This window comes from Danio rerio, chromosome 24 (genome assembly GCF_049306965.1).
Source record: "Danio rerio strain Tuebingen ecotype United States chromosome 24, GRCz12tu, whole genome shotgun sequence".
In the NCBI taxonomy this organism is placed as follows: Eukaryota; Metazoa; Chordata; class Actinopteri; order Cypriniformes; family Danionidae; genus Danio; species Danio rerio.
In genome coordinates this window covers 245326-265000 of record NC_133199.1, presented here as the reverse complement: position 1 = coordinate 265000, position 19675 = coordinate 245326, and the positions used below count along the sequence as shown (strand labels likewise).

General features: G+C 40.4%; 1 protein-coding gene across 4 annotated transcripts in view; it reads right to left on the bottom strand.

The window, feature by feature from the left end:
- lancl2 (LanC lantibiotic synthetase component C-like 2 (bacterial)) overlaps nt 1–19440 on the bottom strand; it is a 22054-nt gene extending 2614 nt beyond the window's left edge. For 3 of the 4 annotated variants that reach the window (XR_012399137.1, XR_012399138.1, XR_012399139.1), the window contains exons 1-9: nt 19141–19276; nt 16243–16589; nt 13461–13578; nt 11802–12009; nt 11378–11525; nt 7543–7689; nt 3186–3368; nt 1484–1660; nt 1056–1128 (exon numbers count right to left, since the gene is read on the bottom strand). Coding sequence is in view for 1 of the 4 variants with exons in the window: in NM_001083003.2 (NP_001076472.2) it covers nt 1056–1128; nt 1484–1660; nt 3186–3368; nt 7543–7689; nt 11378–11525; nt 11802–12009; nt 13461–13578; nt 16243–16419 (1231 nt within the window). In the remaining 3 variants the exon portion in view is untranslated. Of the gene's footprint in view, nt 1–1055; nt 1129–1483; nt 1661–3185; nt 3369–7542; nt 7690–11377; nt 11526–11801; nt 12010–13460; nt 13579–16242; nt 16590–19140 lie in introns of all 4 variants that reach the window. The other variant, NM_001083003.2, reaches the window with a different exon arrangement.
- Nucleotides 19441–19675: the final 235 nt, after the last annotated feature.

Genomic DNA, 19675 nt, shown 5'->3' with positions numbered 1-19675 from the left:
AGAGACTGTTCCACAGTAAATATTTAACAAATTAATATTTAAAACACTGAATGCTTTATTTGTTCACTCATTTAGATAGGCGGTTATTGTTGGATCATCAGTTTGGGGTCATTAAAGGAACGTGTTTCCATAAATATACTAATTAATTTGATCAAAGCAAGGACTTTTTTATTCCAAAACAGATACAGCTCTAAATATAAACAAGATGGCTTTTAATTAAAGTTTATTTTTACTTTGTCATATAAGCTAATATTGATATTTTAGAAACCATATAACAGTACAGTATAAGAGGAATTATTCGATATAAGGCAGACAGAAAAAGCACAGCAGTGATGTGTGCCTGAATCTGATGATGTAGACTGAAGACTTCATTACAGCACAAATGAGCTTTGAGAGACACTAAATAAACTGTTTTAACTCTAGGACAAACACCTTACCTCCATTACAGCACTTTCACATCTTTATTGCACTGGGAAAAATGCTTAAAGTCTGAAAATAATGTTTTTTTTAAGAGTTTTTGTTTTGTTTCAAGTCCAAATATCTGGAGATGCTTAAATCAGGAAGCATTTTCTAGACAAGCAAAACATATTGTCTTGTTTTCAGAAATAACATGCCAAAATGAAGAGAGTTTTTCCTTAAACCAAGCAAAATAATCTGCCAATGGGGCAAGCAAAATCATCTTATGTCAAAAGGAAAAACAAGATTATTTTGCTCACACCATTGGCAGAATTTGTAGATATTTGGACTGAAACAAGACAAAAAACTAAGTAAGAAAAGCACTGTTTGCAGTGTAGATGAGCATTAATACATAATCTGCCATTGGGGTAAGCAGAATACTCTTATTTATGATGTTTTACTCCATTGTCAGATTATTTAGCTTGTTTCAAGGAAAAACTCACATCATTTGAACATTATTTTAACTTGCCTAGACAATGCTTCTTGATTATTTCAATATTTGGACCAAAAACAGGACAAACTGCAGATATATCGTGCACTAAGAAACATGTAAGGGGGCTCTCTTATGTTATTTTATTAAATGAATCTAATAAATGTACCTTCAAAAAGTGAGTACGGCCGGTCAGGAATGCGGCAGCCGTGGGTCCCGTAATCCAGACACCATTCAGCAAACTACAGACAAAACAAAGCAATGATCAATAAAGCACAGGGTTCATGTGCTGCTTCACTACTAAGGAACATTCTCCCATCTTCATTCATTTCCTCAGAGATTTTACTTCAGGATTATTGACTTGTGCATGGTCTTACACTGCTTTTATATCATTACCTCTGTGCAGTGAGAGAATTTGGCGATATCAGTTATTATAAGAGATGAATAATGTGCAGCGCTGCATCAGCACACGTGTGCAGTAACTGTGTTGTGCTCAGGGATGCTTCATTGCTGCAGACTCCTGTCAGCTGTTGCTGGTGGAGGGGGAACGTGAGTGAATGAGCTGTGTGCAGATGTGTGTACGCTCCCCGTGTTCACCTTGCAGGCGCGGTGCAGGTGTTTTCTGTCGCGTGTGCAGCGGTAGAGTGCCAGGAAAGCGTATGCGTTTCCAGCCGTGCCGTGGCAGAGCCCGTAACCCTTCCTCAGTAAACCCCTCTGCCAGATCAGCTCTCCACACTCCAGAGCGTCACGCAGGTACTTCTCATCCTTGAAGACCTGCAGACACAGCAGATGAACAGTAAACATGCATTACAGTAATAATCACTGATCATCCCACTGTGTGCTCACTACAGTCACAACTGCACTACAGCACACTTCCACACTGCAACATAACCTTCAGTACTCTGAGTGTCTGAGAGCGTTTCTGCTCCAAATATCCAAACATTCTGAACTCAAGCAGCACTGGACCTGCAAGCAGAAAGCTCTGCTGTGTTTAAAGAAACTATATGTATATATATATATGGTGGCACGGTGGCTCAGTGGTTAGCACTGTGTAAGAAGCTCTCTGGTTTGATTCTCGGCTGGGTCAGTTTGTATCAGTTTTCAGTTTCTGTGTGGAGTTTGCATGTTCTCACCATGTTAGTGTGTGTTTTCTCTGGGTGCTCCGGTTTCCCCCACAGTCCAAACACATGCGCTATAGGGGAACTGATCAACTAAATTGGCCGTAGTGTAAGAGTGTGTGTGTGAGAATGAGAGTGTATGGGTGTTTCCCAGTACTGGGTTGCAGCTGGAAGGGCATCCGTTGCGTAAAACATAGTGTATCCTTTTTCTGACATACTTTGGAACTGAGCGTGTGTGTGTGTGTGTGAGAGAGAGCGTGTGTGTTAGTGTGTGTGTGTGCAGAAGCGGTCGGCTGTCGTCATTAGTCTGTGGTGTAAAAGTCAAATTAATTAAATGTCAAAATTTAACAGATGCTCAATAGTGTCAGTCAGGCCTGCGGCAGTGCAACACACACACACACACACACACACAGACTGAAGCAGAAGCAGCATGTGTGCACATCATGCTGTTATATAAAATAAAGACATTACGAGTGTGGAGGAATGTAACATTCTCTTATACACACACACACACACACACACACACACACACACCTCTATATATGTAACACTGTATGGTAAATTATGACTTTTAATAATAACTGGTAATTTTATTCTATTGTTTTAAATGTCAATATGTATATTTGTATATTTTTTATTGTAAAAGATGATATTATTGGTGCAACGACAAACGCGAGTCTCCCCGTGACCACCAGATGTCAGTGTGAGCTGCTGAATGAGGAGAGAGAGAGAGCGTGCAAAGAACCATGACAGAGAAAACACTGAGTGTGTGTGTGATTGTGCATGCGTGCTAGTGTGTGTGTGTCTCTATGCATGTTTGTTTGTGTTTATGCATGTGTATGCATGTGTTTATAGATGTGTACGCATGTGTGTTTGTGTGTGTGCACGCATTTGTGTGCTTGTGTATACATGTGTGTTTATGCATGTGTATTTGTGTTTTTATGTGTGTGTGTGTGTGTGTGTATACATGTGTGTTTGTGTGTTTATGCATGTGTGTGTGTACATGAGTGTGCGTTTGTGTCTTTGTTCATGCATAAGTGTGTTTGTGTTCAGGCAGGTGTATGCATGTGTGTTTATGTGTTTGTATGTATTTGCATTTTGTGTGTTTATGCATGTGTGTGTCTGTATGTTCATGCATGTGTGTGCGTCTGAGCATATGTGTGTGTTTCTGTGTGTGTCACCGTGTGTGCCATGATGAGCATATGCAGCACTCCCGGAGCTCCGTGACACCAGTGCACCAGCCGGTCGCTCTCGTTGCTGAGGGATGATGGGTAATTGCCGGACCGGAACTTCTTGTGCCGCAGATAATCCACACTGGGCCGAACCAGCTCGCTCAGCAGATCCGGATGGAGTTTAGCACTCGGCTGCGGACACAGATGTTCATTTATATCAAACACACACACACGCACGCACGCACGCACGCACGCACGCACGCACACACGCACACACACACACACACACACACACACACACACATTTGTTTTATCATGGATTTACTTAAGAACGTAAAATAAAAATGTATAATTATGCTAAACTGTCAGCCAATCACTTTCCTTCAGTTTACAATTAGCCACGCCTATTCTGTGCTGTAATGAGAGAGTCAAAGAGGAACTAAACATTAGTTATAAATTATGTTTTCTTATATGTAAAGATCTTGATAAGATTAAAGACAGAATGAGTAAGGCCCTGACGATCATTAATAGATGATAAAAACACGACTGCTAATAACTATATAATCATAATTAAACAGTTTTGACTAAATATTTTGTATTATATTCATGCATTAACATGAACATTAATAAACATGATCAGCATTTACTGTTAGCTAATGTCGATGTATAATGTATGAGTGTAACATGATTAGACAGTGCTGCTGTCAATATTTAAAGCTTTCAGCACAAACCCGCAGCTAATGATGCACTTAAACAGCTGATTTCTGTCCACTTCTACACTTATTCACATCAATATTTATTAAACTGACCGCACTAATTCCTCTTCATAGGACTTTATGACTGAAACAAAATACGCTGTTTTCCACCATCTGGCAACCCGGAGTGTTATAATAGAGTTGGCTAAACTGGCAGTGGGCTGGTTATAGAGTCCAAAACAAAGACAGGCATTCTGACACTGAACCCACATTCTCAAAGCAGGACAACTGACGTTAGCATCGCTTCTCAGATAAACAAACATGCATTAGCCTGATTCTGAACATCTGCAATAGGGCTGCACAATACATCATTTCAGCATTGATATCGCAATGTGCGCATCTGCAATAGCCACATCGCAAACATTTGCAATGTTAAATCTAGATTATAGTTGAGCAGGAGATACAGAATTGTGTTTAATCACTTTATTTATACAGAACTTACCCAAGTTATGCAACAACAAAATTGTTTTACTTAGAATTTTTGTCTGTTTCAAGCCAAATATCCCCATTTCAAAGCAAAAACAATTCTGATAATGTTGCTTGCTTTAAGAGAAAAACTCTTAATTTTACCTTATTTCATCTGAATTTTAAAACAAAACAATATTTTCACATGATCTAAGAATTTTATTTGAGATATTTGGACTAGAAATGAGACAACACAAGCATTATTTGCATTGTAATTATTCTACATCTGTACCTGAATACTGTTAGACTCCCCAGAAAACTGTCAAATAGAGCGATTAATCTATCATATGAAACTGTATTTACGCAGAAAAATTAAATATCGCAAAATCAGATTTTTCCAGTATAGTGCAGCTCTAATCTGCAAACACATCATGTTATTTTTATGCTTTAGAAGACCCTAAAACTTACATCCTTGAATAAAGTGCTGTATAAGCAGAATAAAGTGCTTTGTGAACTGCTGTTTTCTCAGTTTCTGCTGTGTTTATTGTGATAATGAGTGCAGAATCATCTTAACACTGCTCTGAGACGTCCACTAACAGTACAGCACCATTTCACACGTCAACCCAGCCTCAAGCGAAGAACAAAAGACACGTTGCTCAGAGAATATCAGGCGCTGCAGTCACTGCATGTCCTTCAGTATCTGTAGAATGTGTTATTCTTGCGGATGCTACACTAGAGCCATCTGGACAGCCGAGCGCTGCGCTTGACACATGACAGACTTTAGAGAACAGAAGAGCGAAAACCCAGAAGCCAAACACAAAGAGAAATCTCCCCCCAATGCACCACAACAGACGTTCTTCTGCTCCATTATTCAGATGTGTGTATGAGGGAGCTGGGTTTAACCCTGACGCTCTGCTCTATTACCGCAATTACATCATAATCCTCCAGGGTTCGATTCTCCACATCCAGCTGTCATTCAGCAGCTCTGCGTCTCGGTTTATTTCCTGCCGCGTGCACCATCCCCTGCGCTTTTATTACTCAGCATGAAGAATGAGGTGTTTGAGCGCTCTCGCCTCCTGCCTTCAGTGTAAAGTGTGCACATGCTCCATGCAGACCAGGCTGATATAGGAGTGACTGCATATGGGCTCTTCATGAAGCCTTCAGTGCAGCCGGAGGATTAACATGCTGCTCTTATCTACAATTATTTAAATCAAGAAGCATTCTCTAGACGAGCACAGATATTGTGCTGCTTTCAGAAATAATGAGTCAAAATGAAGAGAGCTGTATTTAGATTAGCGGATGCACCGGCGTGTGTTTCTCTGATCTAGGTTTGCGTCTCTGCAGGTCAGAGAATGTCATCGATTCTGTTTACGGATCAACATCTTAAAGGTCAGGATCAGTTATTGATCATCCCTGCGGAGTCTAATCAATCCCGCAGCCGACCGCTGCTCACTCCAGCTGATAGAAGAGAGAGCTGCGCTTATTCTGAAGCAGTGTTTCAGCAGATTCAGCACACTGCTGTTCATTCAAAGAAAACGCTTCCTGACTGAAATATTGTGATCTATAACTGCTTTCAGGACAGTATATTAAAGGCACCGAGCGCTCAGGAACAGCCTATTAGCATGTGCTGTGGTCTGAGCATCCAAATGCAGACGCGGAGCTGCTGTGAATCCTGGCAGACACCAGTGTTCAGTGTCTTCAGTTCAAGCCCTCGCTCTAATGCAGGTCTGGGTGTGTGTGTGTGTGTGTGTGTGTGTGTGTGTGACACATTAACACTATTACAACCCCACATTAGTGCTGGCCAACGTATTAAATATTCATTACCAATCAGCATATAAATATTCATCAAGTAAATATAATATATTGACAGTAAAAAAAATATTTGCAATGACTTTGGAGGATTTTATTACTAATAAAGCTTGTTATTAATTATTGGTTTATATGTTTATTATAGTTTTTCACAATAATAGATTTATTCATATTATACTTTTTTAAATATATATTTATAAAGGATTAATTTTAGTCATGTTTTTCTGCTGCTGTAATGTCATTCCCACTGTAATGAGTAAAACTAAAAACAATCATCAATCTGCTTAAAGCTCATTAGGAGCAGCTGTAATTGGTAATTAGGCACCTGCAGAGCAGCTTTAAGGCCTCTCAATCACCAAATGAACTTCTAATTTCCACCAAGAAACTTTGGGATCAACCCAACAAGCGTAACTCCAGATTAAATGCTGTTAATGAAATGATAATAATGCAATCATTGTGGAAACGAGAGATACAACACATCTATAGATAAAGAATTAAACAGTTCCAGTGCTGACGTTTTAGGGTAATTATGCATTAATGCAATTCCTACAGCATCATCATCAGTCCATGAACAAATCATGAGCAGAACAGAACAACACGGGCTCACTGGAAACACCTGCTTCAGTCTACTGGTGCTTCAGTATACGTTTGACTGCAGTTTGTAGGTAGAATGAACATTAGGGGGCAGTATAGGACATCTTTTGCTGCTTTTGGCACTATTGATTTTCACACGGACATATTATCCCTGATTAAAGGATTGTTTTTGTGCTGTTCTTTGTGCAGCAACTAATAAATACAAACTTCAAACAACGTAACGCTGTCAGTGGTTTGTAGCGAATACGTTTGTCACTGATTTATCTCCATTTGGGCAACTTCTCTGGCGTGGTGAGTTTGCTCACAACTCAATTTGTACAGTGTTGTAGAGCGCTTTTAAAAACACTACTGGTTTGGTTTAGGGAAGGGTGTAGTTCAGTAATTCGCTAGCTGATCTGTATGACAAGTGCTGCATTCTTGTCTGAAATGTACAACAAAACGTTTTCTAAGTAACACATTTCAGATTTGCAAAATGTAAACAGCGCCCTCTAGTGGACCTGGCATCTGAATTGTCCAACAAAATGCACCCTTAAATAATGCATTTCATTCACAAAATGTAAACAGCGCCCTCTAGTGGACTTGGCATCTGAAACATCTAACAAAATGTGCAATAAGCAATGCATTTCAGATTCACAAATATGTAAACAGCGCCCTCTAGTGGACTTGGCATCTGAAACATGCAACAAAACGTTCCTGTAGCAATGCATTTTACAGTTTCACAAGTGTTGGCTGAGGAATGCATTCCTAGTGAGCCTTGGCTGGAATGGAAACACAGCTAATTGAAAACTTAAGAAAACACACACCTGCATGAGCATGTAGTATATCCCGGCCAGGCCGTGAGCGGCTCCGACATACTGCTTCTTGTGCCACTCGTACAGCAGCGGGCATCGCTCGCTCTTCTTCTCCTCTTTAGACAAGTTCTTCCCCGACTCCACAATGGCCGTCACCACCTGAGAACAGCAGAACACACTGGGCTCAGGTATTTTATAGAACATTAGGAAAGAAAATTACATTTCAAAACATTTAATCTATGTTTGTGCCTACATTTTGTTTATTATAGCTTTTAAAACTTGCCTTAGTTAAAGAAAGGTTGTGCTAGTAAAAAAATATAAATATAACTAGAGTTTGCTTGTTTTGACACATTATTTACAATACATGGCTAAGAAATAACAATGGGCAAGTAAAAAAATCCACTGGTTATTACACAAAATTATTAGCATTTTGCCCTGTGAAAGTCTGAAATTTCATTGATAATGGTCTTTAAAAGGTCTTACAAATGTCTTAAATTTAATAAGATGAAACCTGCAGAAAGCCTGTTTTTACCCAGACATTGAAAAAGAATATATTTAAGAGCAGCAATCACAATACTGTCAAACCGTGGTATTTTTATCCAGGTTATCACACCGTCAGAATCTTATACCGGCCCATGCCTAGTTTGGGACAGTAAATAACTGCATATCAATAATATAAATAACTGAATAACTCCTCTAACATGCATGAAGAACACTGGGGAGGGTAAATAAGTGCACATATTTGATGAAAAACAAACTAAAGCCCAAATCGAAAACACAAACAAAAACTCAAAGTAAATAAATAAATCTAGACATCAACAAGACAAACCCCAAACTCAGAACTAAACAAAACACAAATTCAGAGTTAAACAAATGCCTAAATCAAATAGCAGAATAAAAATGCAGCCCATGCATGGAAGAAGCAAAGATGAAAACATAAAGGACCTGATTTGATTTGTAAATGAAATGAAGCGAAATGAGATGAGATGAGATGAGATGCCGCCCACAACCCATCAATCTCCAGATCAAAGAGAACAACCCATGAACTGACCACTACAGCACACACACGCGCATACATATGCACACTACACCACACCCACAATCTTACACACACAAAAACACACACACAGAAGCAGAAGACACTCAATAAAGAGGAGAAATGAGTGCAGTTAGAGGCCGTATAGTCTGATGTGAGGCCTGACTCGGGCTGAGTGATTGCATTGCAGCTAATGATGCCGAGTCGATGAGTCCTGCATTCAGCTGTAGATCAGGACTGAGCTCAGATCAGCAGAAACTGCCCCGTCACCACACTGCAGATCCAAACTCACTCTTCACTACGCTACACACACACACACACACACACACACCAACAACAGCACGCGTCTGCATCAATAATACAGCTCAGTCCCACAGACGCTCATCATACCACACTCAACCTGGAGCCCTGCATATTTAAAGAGCTCTATGATCCTCAGCGTGGGCTATATTTACAGTCTACTGCAGTCTTATCAGTGTGTGTGTGTGTGTGTGTGTGTGTGTGTGTAGTGTAAACAGTGCACTACCAATGAATGAATACCCTGACGATGCACTTATTCAACCAATAATCAGAAGTGTGGACTCTTGAACACCTTAACATAAGGGGAGGAGCTACTGGTGAAGGGGATGGGCTACTAAGGAAGGGGAGGGGTTGATTGTAAAAAGGAAAAGCTGGTAATACAAGGGGGACCACTGGTAAAGAGGAGAAGGAGCTACTGGTGAAGAGGAGGGGCTGATGTTGAAGAGGAGGGGCTTCTGAGGAAGGGGATGGGTTAAGTGTAAAGAGGAGAAGCTGTTATTAAAGGAGAGATGCTAAAAGAAGGGGAGGAGCTACCAGTGAAGGGGGGGGGTTGATGATGAAGAGGAGGGGCTACTGAGGAAGGGGAGGAGCTTCTAATGATGAAGAGGAGGAGCTAGTAATAAAGGGTAGAAGCTACTAGTAAAGAGGAGAAGCTGCTGGTGAAGAAGAGGAGGGGCTACTGGTGAAGGGGAGGGGTTGATGATGAAGAGGAGGGGCTACAGAGGAAAAGGAGGAGCTACTGATAATGAAGAGGAAAAGCAGGTAATACGAGGAACTACTAGTGAGGAGGAGAAGCTGCTGTGAAGGAGAAGGAGCTACTGAAGGCTGATTTATACTTCTGCGTCAAACGCTGGCGTAGGCTACAGCGCTGACGCATAGCCCTTCGCCGTGGCCATCGCCGTCACTGACGTGCACCTCTCAAAAAATTTAACTACATGTCGCAACGACGTGTAGCGTAAGCTCTGTGATTGGTCGGCTTGGTAGCGCTGACGAGTCTGGGCGGGACCGAGAGCCGTGCGAATGGCGCGAGAGATTGTTTACAAGTGTGGAGTCCCGTCAAGGAGCTCCGGATGGATAGTTTTGTTCTGTGTTTACCTCATAGTTAAAGTTGTTGCACGTCCGACGGTTCCTGCCTCAAAATGAGCGAGTTTGAGCCACTTGTACATCCCGGAAGTGTTCAGGAAATGCAAAAAAGTAGCGAAGAAACTCGACACAGAGACACATTAACACCTCACTGCCCACTAGCGTTTCGGAAGTGTTAATGCAGACCAGCAGAGACAGCAGCAGAAGTATAAATGCACAGCTACACGCGTTGCCTGCGCCGTGGGTTACGCCGGTCACCTGACGCAGAAGTATAAACCAGGCTTAACAGGAGGAGGAAGAGCTGCTGATGATGAAGAGGAAGAGCTGGTAATATAGGGGAGGAGCTACTAATGAAAGGGAGGGGTTACTGAGGATGGGAAAGGGTTGGTTGTAAAGAGGAGAAGCTGGTAATAAAGGGGAGGAGCTACTAGTGTAGAGGAGGAGGAGCTACTGGTGAAGAAGAGGGGCTGATGATGAAGAGGAGGGGCTACTAAGGAAGGGAAGGAGCTGCTGATGATGAAGAGGAGGAGCTGCTGCTCAGGGAGGGGAAGGAGGTATAAATAAAGGGGAGGGGTTACGGTTGAAGGAGAGGGACTGCATATGAAGGGGCGGGGCTACATATGTGTGAAAAACATATGGACACATGGGAGTGTTTTCCAGCATGTGCCAACTTTTTTAAGTCATACCACAGCATCTCAATTAGGTTTAGGTCAGGACATTGACTAGGCCACTCCAAAGATTTCATTACTTTTTTCTTCAGCTGTTCAGAAGTGCTCTGGATCACTGTGCTGCTGCAGAACCTGAGTTTGCTTCAGCTTGACATGAGACAAGTCTCCATGCCAGTTACTCATTTAATCAAGTATAAATTATTGTAGTAAAGTAAACTGAATCTGATGATTAATTAATAAACAATAGCTAATAAAGACAAACACAACAAATTAATAAGATATTAAATGAAAACCATACTGTCAATATAACTCAAACATTCATCAATCAGCAACAGCTTCATATTGAAACAGCACTGCTAATAATAACACAGTAAAGATATTAAAGGAAACCTGCAGCTGATGAGCATCCAGTGTTTCTGTGGAGTAACAACAGTTTCATTTGGAGAAGTACAGTATTAGACTGCAAACTCCACACAAGACAATGCGTCAGAAGCCTGCCTGGTCAGCACTGAGACCGTCACTAAAAATAGCCAGAAAAGGAGGAGAGTGTGTGTGTGTGTGTGTGTGTGTGTGTGTATTATTTCCATGACTAATAAATGAGCTTATAAAAGCATTTCTGGAGATTTTTGGAACTTACTGAAGTCATATACCAACTGTGCAGATATCAGAGAACAACATGAGCTAAACCAGTGCGCCTTAAAAACATCAGTCATATAAATTGAGCAAATGCGATCATGAATACTGTGGAATGAGAGCTGACCTTGGCGATGGTGGCCTCGTCCACTGCGTCAGGAGCGATCTCTCTGTTGACGTACAGCAGGGCGTACAGATACCCGGCCCGACCGTACAGAAGCTCATCAGGAACGTCAGAGTCTGGACTGAGCACTGAACGCTGGAGCTGCAGCAACCTGAAAACCCCAGCGGAGAGAGGAAACTGATGAAGAACACACACGCTGACACGCTGAACTGAAGACCGTACAGCACACACTTTAAACACCACCGCTGCTGTGTTCTGTGCTGATGCTAAACTAAAAAACTGTACTATTGGGCAAAGATTAATCGCATTCAAAGTAAAACTTTTAACATAATAGCATATATTAGTAATGGAATCAAATGTTTCCTCTCATATTTAAGCATTAGCATCAGAAAGTCAGTGAATTAAGAGACTAATGATGAGTTCTCACTTGCTGATGCAGTCCTGGGACTCGGTCTGGTTCTTGAGGTGATGGTGTACGACGGCTCCCACTGCCAGCGGTCCGGCGTCTCCACACAGAAAAGACACCCGGCGCCCGTTCAGGTTCCTCAGGGTGCGCTTGACGTAATCCAGAGAACGCTGCAGATGTGAAACCTCCTGCGTGGCCTGATACAGATGCAGATACAGCAGAGCCACGCCTGCAGAACACACACACACACACACACCATACAACACTGATGACACTCACACATACACGGTGTAAATACACTGATCATCAAATCAAACATGTCAAAATCAAACAAGTCATGTGAAATCGAAATATTCAATGCTTAGTTTAGTAGCTCACATTATTCTTAAAGGGATAGCTCACCCGAAATGACTGATAATGTACTCATCCACAGGTCATGCAAGATGTAGGAGACTTTCCTTGTCATACATATAATCAATACTGATTTATGCTTTACCTGAAAGCTGAAAAATGAGCTTTCCACCTATGAATATGTGTCAGCAATTGGCAATATTTGACTGAGACAACTGCTTCAACATCCGCAAATAAAATAAATCTAAATATTGTGAAAATTGCCTTTAAGTATATCAAAATATCAAAATTAAGCTGCTAGCAATGCATCTTACTAATCAAAAAATTATTTGATATATTTACAGTAGGACATTTATTAAATATCTTCATGATTTTTGGCATAAAATCTATCACTTTTGACCATAAAATATGTTTTTTGGGGGGCTGTTATATAAAATATAAAGATATCCCTGCAGCATAAAACATTGCTGTCTTGCATTTATTAAATATATATGAATTATTGTATGACCTACATTGTTATTTAATTAAATATAAATATTGTATTGCATTTAAATGATATATTAAATTATTTGATACATAAAAAAAAAACTTTAACACAATTACATTTTTGCAAACTGTTCATTTAAATTAACATTTTATTGGGCTAAAACATATATGGTGACTTCATTGACATTGATGATTACATTTTTTAAGCCACAATAACCTAATAACCCACAATAACACCCCAGCAATATTCTAACAAGTTTTATTAACTTTTTACAGTGGGTACAGACTGTGACTGTGGCCTAACCAGAGCCCTGACTTAAACCCAATTGAACATCAATATATATATATATATATATACACACAGTTGAAGCCAGAATTATTATCCCCCAATTGAATTTGTTATCTTTTTTTAGATATTTCCCAAATGATGATAAACAGATTGAGGAAATGTTCACAGTGTGTCTGATAATATTTGTTCTTCTGGAGAAAGTCTGATTTATTTTAGCTAGAATAAAAGCAATTTTTAATTCTTTAAACACAATTTTAAGGTCAATATTATTAGCCTCTTTAAGCTATAAATTTTTTCGATCATCTACAGAACAAACCATCATTATACAATGACTTGCCTAATTACCCTAACCTGCCTAGTTACCCTAATTAACCTAATGAAGCCTTTAAATGTCAGGGGGGCTAATAATTCAGACTTTAACTGTGTATATATAGTGTATATAAGCCAACTCTGTTTAGACAAATAAATGAGCATGTTTTATTAAATGGGAAACTATTTAGTATTCTGCCCTCTGAAAGTGCCAGATAAAGTCCATAAAGCCGGCTTAATCTCACCTGTCCAGCCTGTATAGGTGGAAAAATCGTGTGGATCTGCAGTTTTCAGGCCCTCCTCCATCTGTTGGAGAAGATCTTTAATCTTGCTTTGCACTTTCTTCTGAAAGGCGTCGCTGATCTGTTTCCAGAAAAAGAAAAGAGGAGAGTTGGTATGTGGGCTTCCAAGCTTCACTGGCAAAGAGCTGTTTCACTAATTAGTGCAGATTAAGAAACACTGGCACTGAGAACCGAACGGCATTAGCTCAAACACAGAATGCAAAACCCATGTGGGCCAAACACAGAGCCCTGGGGAATCTCCAGCATACATGTACAGCATTACACATTAAAATCAAAGAATTTGAAGCATCTATGCATGCATGCGGTTAGATTTTAGGGTCTGTGACATACAGATGTACACTTTTATTCAAATTATTGTTGCATTTATTTGCTCAAGCTTTTATTATAATTAACTATTACAACGATATTGACCCAAGCTGCAAAAATGATGACTTATACAGGTGTAATGACCGAAAATACTATTTGTACATACATAATCAGAGCAAGTAAATGTTTTAAACAAATTCAATTGCAAACAGGTAAATGTTGACAATACAGTCTTGTTTATCGGGAATAACTCTTTATTAAAAGTAACAGGTTTTTAAGATGGAATCTCTGTATGACAGGACTGTCTATTATTAAACAAAAGCATTGAAACTGGTCATAATGTTAGGCTGCAAATATGTAAATGCAGAAAAAAAATGAACAAATAGGAAAACTATAAGTTAAGAATGGTTTTGGAATTGCATCATGAGCCCAAAATCTGAATCGGATTGGATCGTGAAGTCTCTAAAGTTTCCCACAACTAAAATGAAGACAAGTTCAGCAGATGGCTTGAATAGCTCTATTCAGAAATAATGATTTCATTTAGACTGATGAGGGATCATTCTGGAGGTGAATCACGCATTAAATATGACACATTATTATATTAAACTATTTAAATAAACAGTGCTTTAGGGTTTTCTGGTTCAGCTATAGTCTTATAATGAAGCTGTGTTCCTGCAGAGAGGATGACTGACAGCTGAGGGACGCATATAAGAGATGCTGCTGAACCACAAGACATGAGGAGTCCAGCATGACGAATAACCAAGACAACACAGAGAAATCAGCACTCACAGAGAGGAAAAATACAAACAAACCTTCGACAGTGGATAAAGCAGAGAGAGATGGTTTAAAGGAGACCTGTTCTGCCTGTTTTTGCAAGCTGCGTCTCTGCTGTCTACAGAGTGTGTGTGACGTTTGAGCCGGGAATACACAGATAATGCTGTATGACTCTCTGAATCTGACCCTTTCAGGCTTTGATCCTAATTGTGGTGTTTTGGTTTTTGGTCGCTTTAAATGCAAATGAGATTGTGCTCTTTTTTTTTTAGAAGAGCAGCTACAGATAAACCAAAGTGTCAGATGTGACACAGCGGTGTGTGTGTTGTGAGTGCTGGTCAGGTGTGTGTGTCATTGATGCTTCTGTCAGTCTATGTGGCTCCTGTCTCTGTTCATCTAAAACTCCACATCTATAATCCTCTTAGTCTATGCTGACATTATCTTCTTCAGCTCAAACACTCTAATGGCTAATGGACAGACGGCTGCTTCTCACTCAGGGCTGCTGGACATGCTAATGAGATGGGCACTAGTGGGCGGGGCTTTCCCCCTCTGATGACACGTGCAAAGGGAGAATGCCAATCACAGTGTTCCTGCATCAAGTCTGATTAGAACAATTAGAAAGACTTCATCTTTGTTTTGTTTTGTTTTTTATAATTTATCTTTAACATTTTGATTATTTTTCCAACTGAAACACAAAGCAATTAATCACACATTGAGTAGAAAACCTAACTTTACCATCATTATATCAAAGGAGGAGTAAAGTGTGTGTGTTCGGCACGTCTAATGTGTAAAAATGCATATTACAAACTGCAAAGAAATTTTGGGAGAAAAATCAGAGAGAACCTGAAGTTAAATATCACTTTCACTTCAGTCTGATGACACTAAGGATGGGTGGTGCTTTATTTTTGTGCTGCTATGTTTTATTTAATGCATATTTGATGAATAAATGATTGATTTCATATATATATTACAGCTCCCAAAGTTTAAAATAGCACTAAATGAACAGCGAGCACACAATATCTGTTAATAAAAGCTTCTGTTTCAGCTGAATTAATGACTCCGTCCCACTGTTTAATGAGTATTCTGCTTAAAACACAACAATCAAGACCAATAAACTGTAAACCTAATATTAGCCGCACAATTAATCATCATAATCCTATAATAGACTGCAGAATCATTGTCTAATGTCTTTATGATTAATTCGTTTACTCCTCTTTCCATCTCAATACAATCTGGAATGAAACCAAGAAACGAGGCCATAATCAGCAGAGATAAACTGAGTTATTATTCATAATTCAGGTCACCTGAATATCCTTAATAAAGTAATAAAGCTCAGCTCATCTGAAGGGATTAAACTGATTATGGAGGATCTAAATAACACTATGATGTGACAAACTGACAGATGAAGACTGATGATTAATAAGTGCAGAATATTGTTGTTATTATTATTATTATTGAGTGTCTGAAGGCACGCCCACCTCTACATTACTGATAACTGATTAATAACTGCACATGCGCAGAGAGAAAACAAACACTGCGCGCGTGTATGTATGTATATGTAGTTTGTTTGTGTCTCAGCTGCGCATGCGTGAACTGTCAACGCTAACACAAACAAACACTCGGTAACGTTAAAGCGCGGTTAACAGACCTTTCCGGTGCGGTCGAAGAGCTCTCCGGTATCTCCGGTGTCCTCCGGGTCTCCGCTGTCCGGGCTCGGAGCCGCTGAAGGCTCGTAATCCGGGAACGGGTTGCTGAAACAGCGCTCCTCCATCTCCGAGTCTGCGCCCGCCACCAGCCTCAGCCGCTTCGACATGCCGTCACCCATCCCGACGGCGGCCCGCCAGGGACACTCGCGCTGCGGACGGACAAACGCGTTTCGCTTTTCCCCTGCACTCAGCGATACTGAATCTGAGCTGGTCCTGATGCTGAAGATGATGATGATGATGCTAATGCTGAAGATCAGGAGCCACTCTGACACAGTTCAGGACTCCAGACCTTATGGAGGAAACACAAATCATCAGACTCAACTTTAAATAAATGTGGTTTAATGTCAGCAAATTCAGACTTTCTCCTTAATAATATAATTCCAGAAAACAAGTCTTTCCACATTCAAAACAATGAAATCATATTAGCAGCTATCAAAGTACAACACTGTTCAGCCAACCAAACAGTGCTGATGTTGTTCTGGAGTCGTGCTACATGTGAATTCAGACCCGATATTTACACTGTGATGAACAATACAGTCATGTCACACGCAGACTCTAGTCAAAACTGAAGCCATGTGTGAATATGAAAGCAACTTTACCTCAATCTAAACTGCAGCACGGTGCCATAACACAAGCTGAGTCCCATGTACACGGCATTTCATCATCAATTATGCACAAATCAATTGTCAGATCCATTCCCTCCCTGCTGGACTTTAAACCACAATGACCAGAATAAAATAATCTCTATCAGCGTGCATCAAATAACCTGAGCTCTCTTCAAGACATCATTTTGGTAAATATCATTGGCCCAGTTTGATTAAAACATGATAATCAATCATCTTACCTGACACCTCATGAAAAAGGCTGTGCTTTCATCAGATCTGCTGTTAACAAGCGTCTGAAACTGCATCTGTTCTTGTTGAGTGTTGAGGGCTTTGCCTCATGTTTTGATTGTTTAGTATGTGATGTAGGTTGTATTTTATTTAGTATTGACTGTTTTCAGCACTTTATGCAATGTTGTGTTGTAATAAATGTGCAATATAAATAAACTAACTATACGTGAGATGCAGCATGAGAAGCTTCACTCATCATAGCAATAGTGAGCGATCTCTTGTGCTCTGACAGCAGTGTGGGAACGGTGGATAGGGAGAAACAGCTCATTCCCATTGAAGGCACAGGCAATACAGACAGCAGCAAAGCCAAAACCGCTCAAATGTCCAATATACACAAAGGTATAATGAATAACCTGACAGGTATTTTGAGGTGAAACTACATGCACACTCTGGAGACACACAAGACATATGAAATCTGGAGAGGTGCACTGTAAAACTCAATAAGATGACTGCTTTTTATTTTTACTTTGGTCTCTTATTGCTCCCTGATAGTCAAGTGTTTGTGCTTACTTCAGTCTAGACTGATCCAGTTCCACATATTAAACTCTGCTTGAAATCTAAATGGACCATGTTTGTTTTGCTAGCTGAAATCGTTGCCACTAGGTGATGAATAATGAATCTGTGCAAGGTAATCTACTGGAAAACACACTGGTGATATTCAATGAAATCTGACCATCTGCTTCTGGCGGTTTGCATAGCAACAGCATATTAACACCCTCGCTTACTTTAAAGGTGCCATGAAATAAAAATCAAGTATATCTATAAGCTAGAGCACTGACAAAACTCACTTTAACTTTGCAGTTTGTCTCTTCCTCCTAAATGCATCAGTGATGTTTCTGTCATCTTCTCATACTTCAGTTTCTCATCAAATCTCCTGACCAATCAAATGCTCTCTAGTGTCTGACACGCCCCGCCCCCTTCTCTCATTGCCTGTTCATTTGATGAGTTGAGCTAAACCACTCCCACTGGCAGAGCTGTGAGGAAAACACGCAATTGGATGTTTTTATTTTCTAAACGGGAGGAGCTACTATATGCCCCGCCCTCTCTTAATGATCCAGTTATGATTACGTCAAACATCAAATAAAAATGCACATTTCAGAGCACTGAGCTTTAATTGCCAAGACTTTTATTTTATATGTTGATGAACTAAAACTGAATATTGAGAAGGGGGCGGGGCTTCACCATTCCCTCGTGTAGAACTGTAAGAGGGGCGTGGCTTATTTTACCATTTGTTCTGTTAATATAAAACAATAACAGAAGGTATGAAAGTGTTAAACCAGCAGTGATAAGCCCACATATAAACACTACACTAATGCACTGTCAACATTATAGTGTTTTACACATTGTAAAGTGTATTATACTGTATATATATTACAGTATTTACAACAATTTGTTAATGAATGCTCCAGCACACTGTTATATTTATTATAGTGAATTAATAAACTGTAATAAAGTATGCTTTAGCTTTTACTATAAGCTCTGGTGTATTGAATTAATTGAAATTACTTATACCTGAATTATTATTCAAATTAAGGTAATTTACTATAGTTATATCACAATAGAATAGAAACTATAAAGAAACAGTACTTTACCCTGGTTAAACACACACACGCATGCTCTGTAGCACCTTATATGGTCTTCAGTATGATGAAAGCATTTCGCTGTGGCGGTAAAACAGTGTAAATGGCGCATTTCAGCCCATCAGTTGTTCAACAGTACACTAAACACACATTAGTCAAGCACGCAGTCATCAGAAGCCGGCACAGCTTTACCATGGACAAGTGGATGCGCCGCGAGACACACAGAAGCGCTGAATGCGTGCAGATGATGATGAAGAAGCACTGAATGCAGGAGTGTGTGTGTGTGTGTGTGTGTGTGTGTGTGTGTGTGTGTGTGTTCAGCCGATCATGAGGTCTGGGAACAGCAGAAACACATCAGCATTCTCACCCGCGCCTGCAGCTTTTCATCCCCGCAGAGCTCCAGCATCACTGCGGCGGTTCAGCGCTGATTCCCGGACACAGCAGCCGCGGCCACCGCTCCGCATCTCCGCATGGACTTTCTCTATCACACACACACACACACCGCTCAGTGGACACGGACACACACACTCACTCAGACCCTCACAACCACACACATACACGCACAGCGCTGAGCGAACACACACACACAAACACACACACACACAAAGAGCAGATGAGGATGAAGATCAGGTCTCTGCCTCTTTATCAGCGCATGTGTGCAGTATGGAAACAGATGGCGATCCCCGCTCCACCATCCGGGATTACACAAAACAAACCCATAAACCCCCCATCTCTCACTCGCACTGTGTGTGTATGTGTAAGTGTGTGTATGTGTAAGTGTGTGTGTGTGTGTGTGTGTGTATTCGCTCGCGCACACACTTTCATTTGTACACTACACTCTAAGTGCTTTAGTTGTGTTCATTTTTAGGTTAAATTTAATTTGCACTCTTTAACACAGGTTT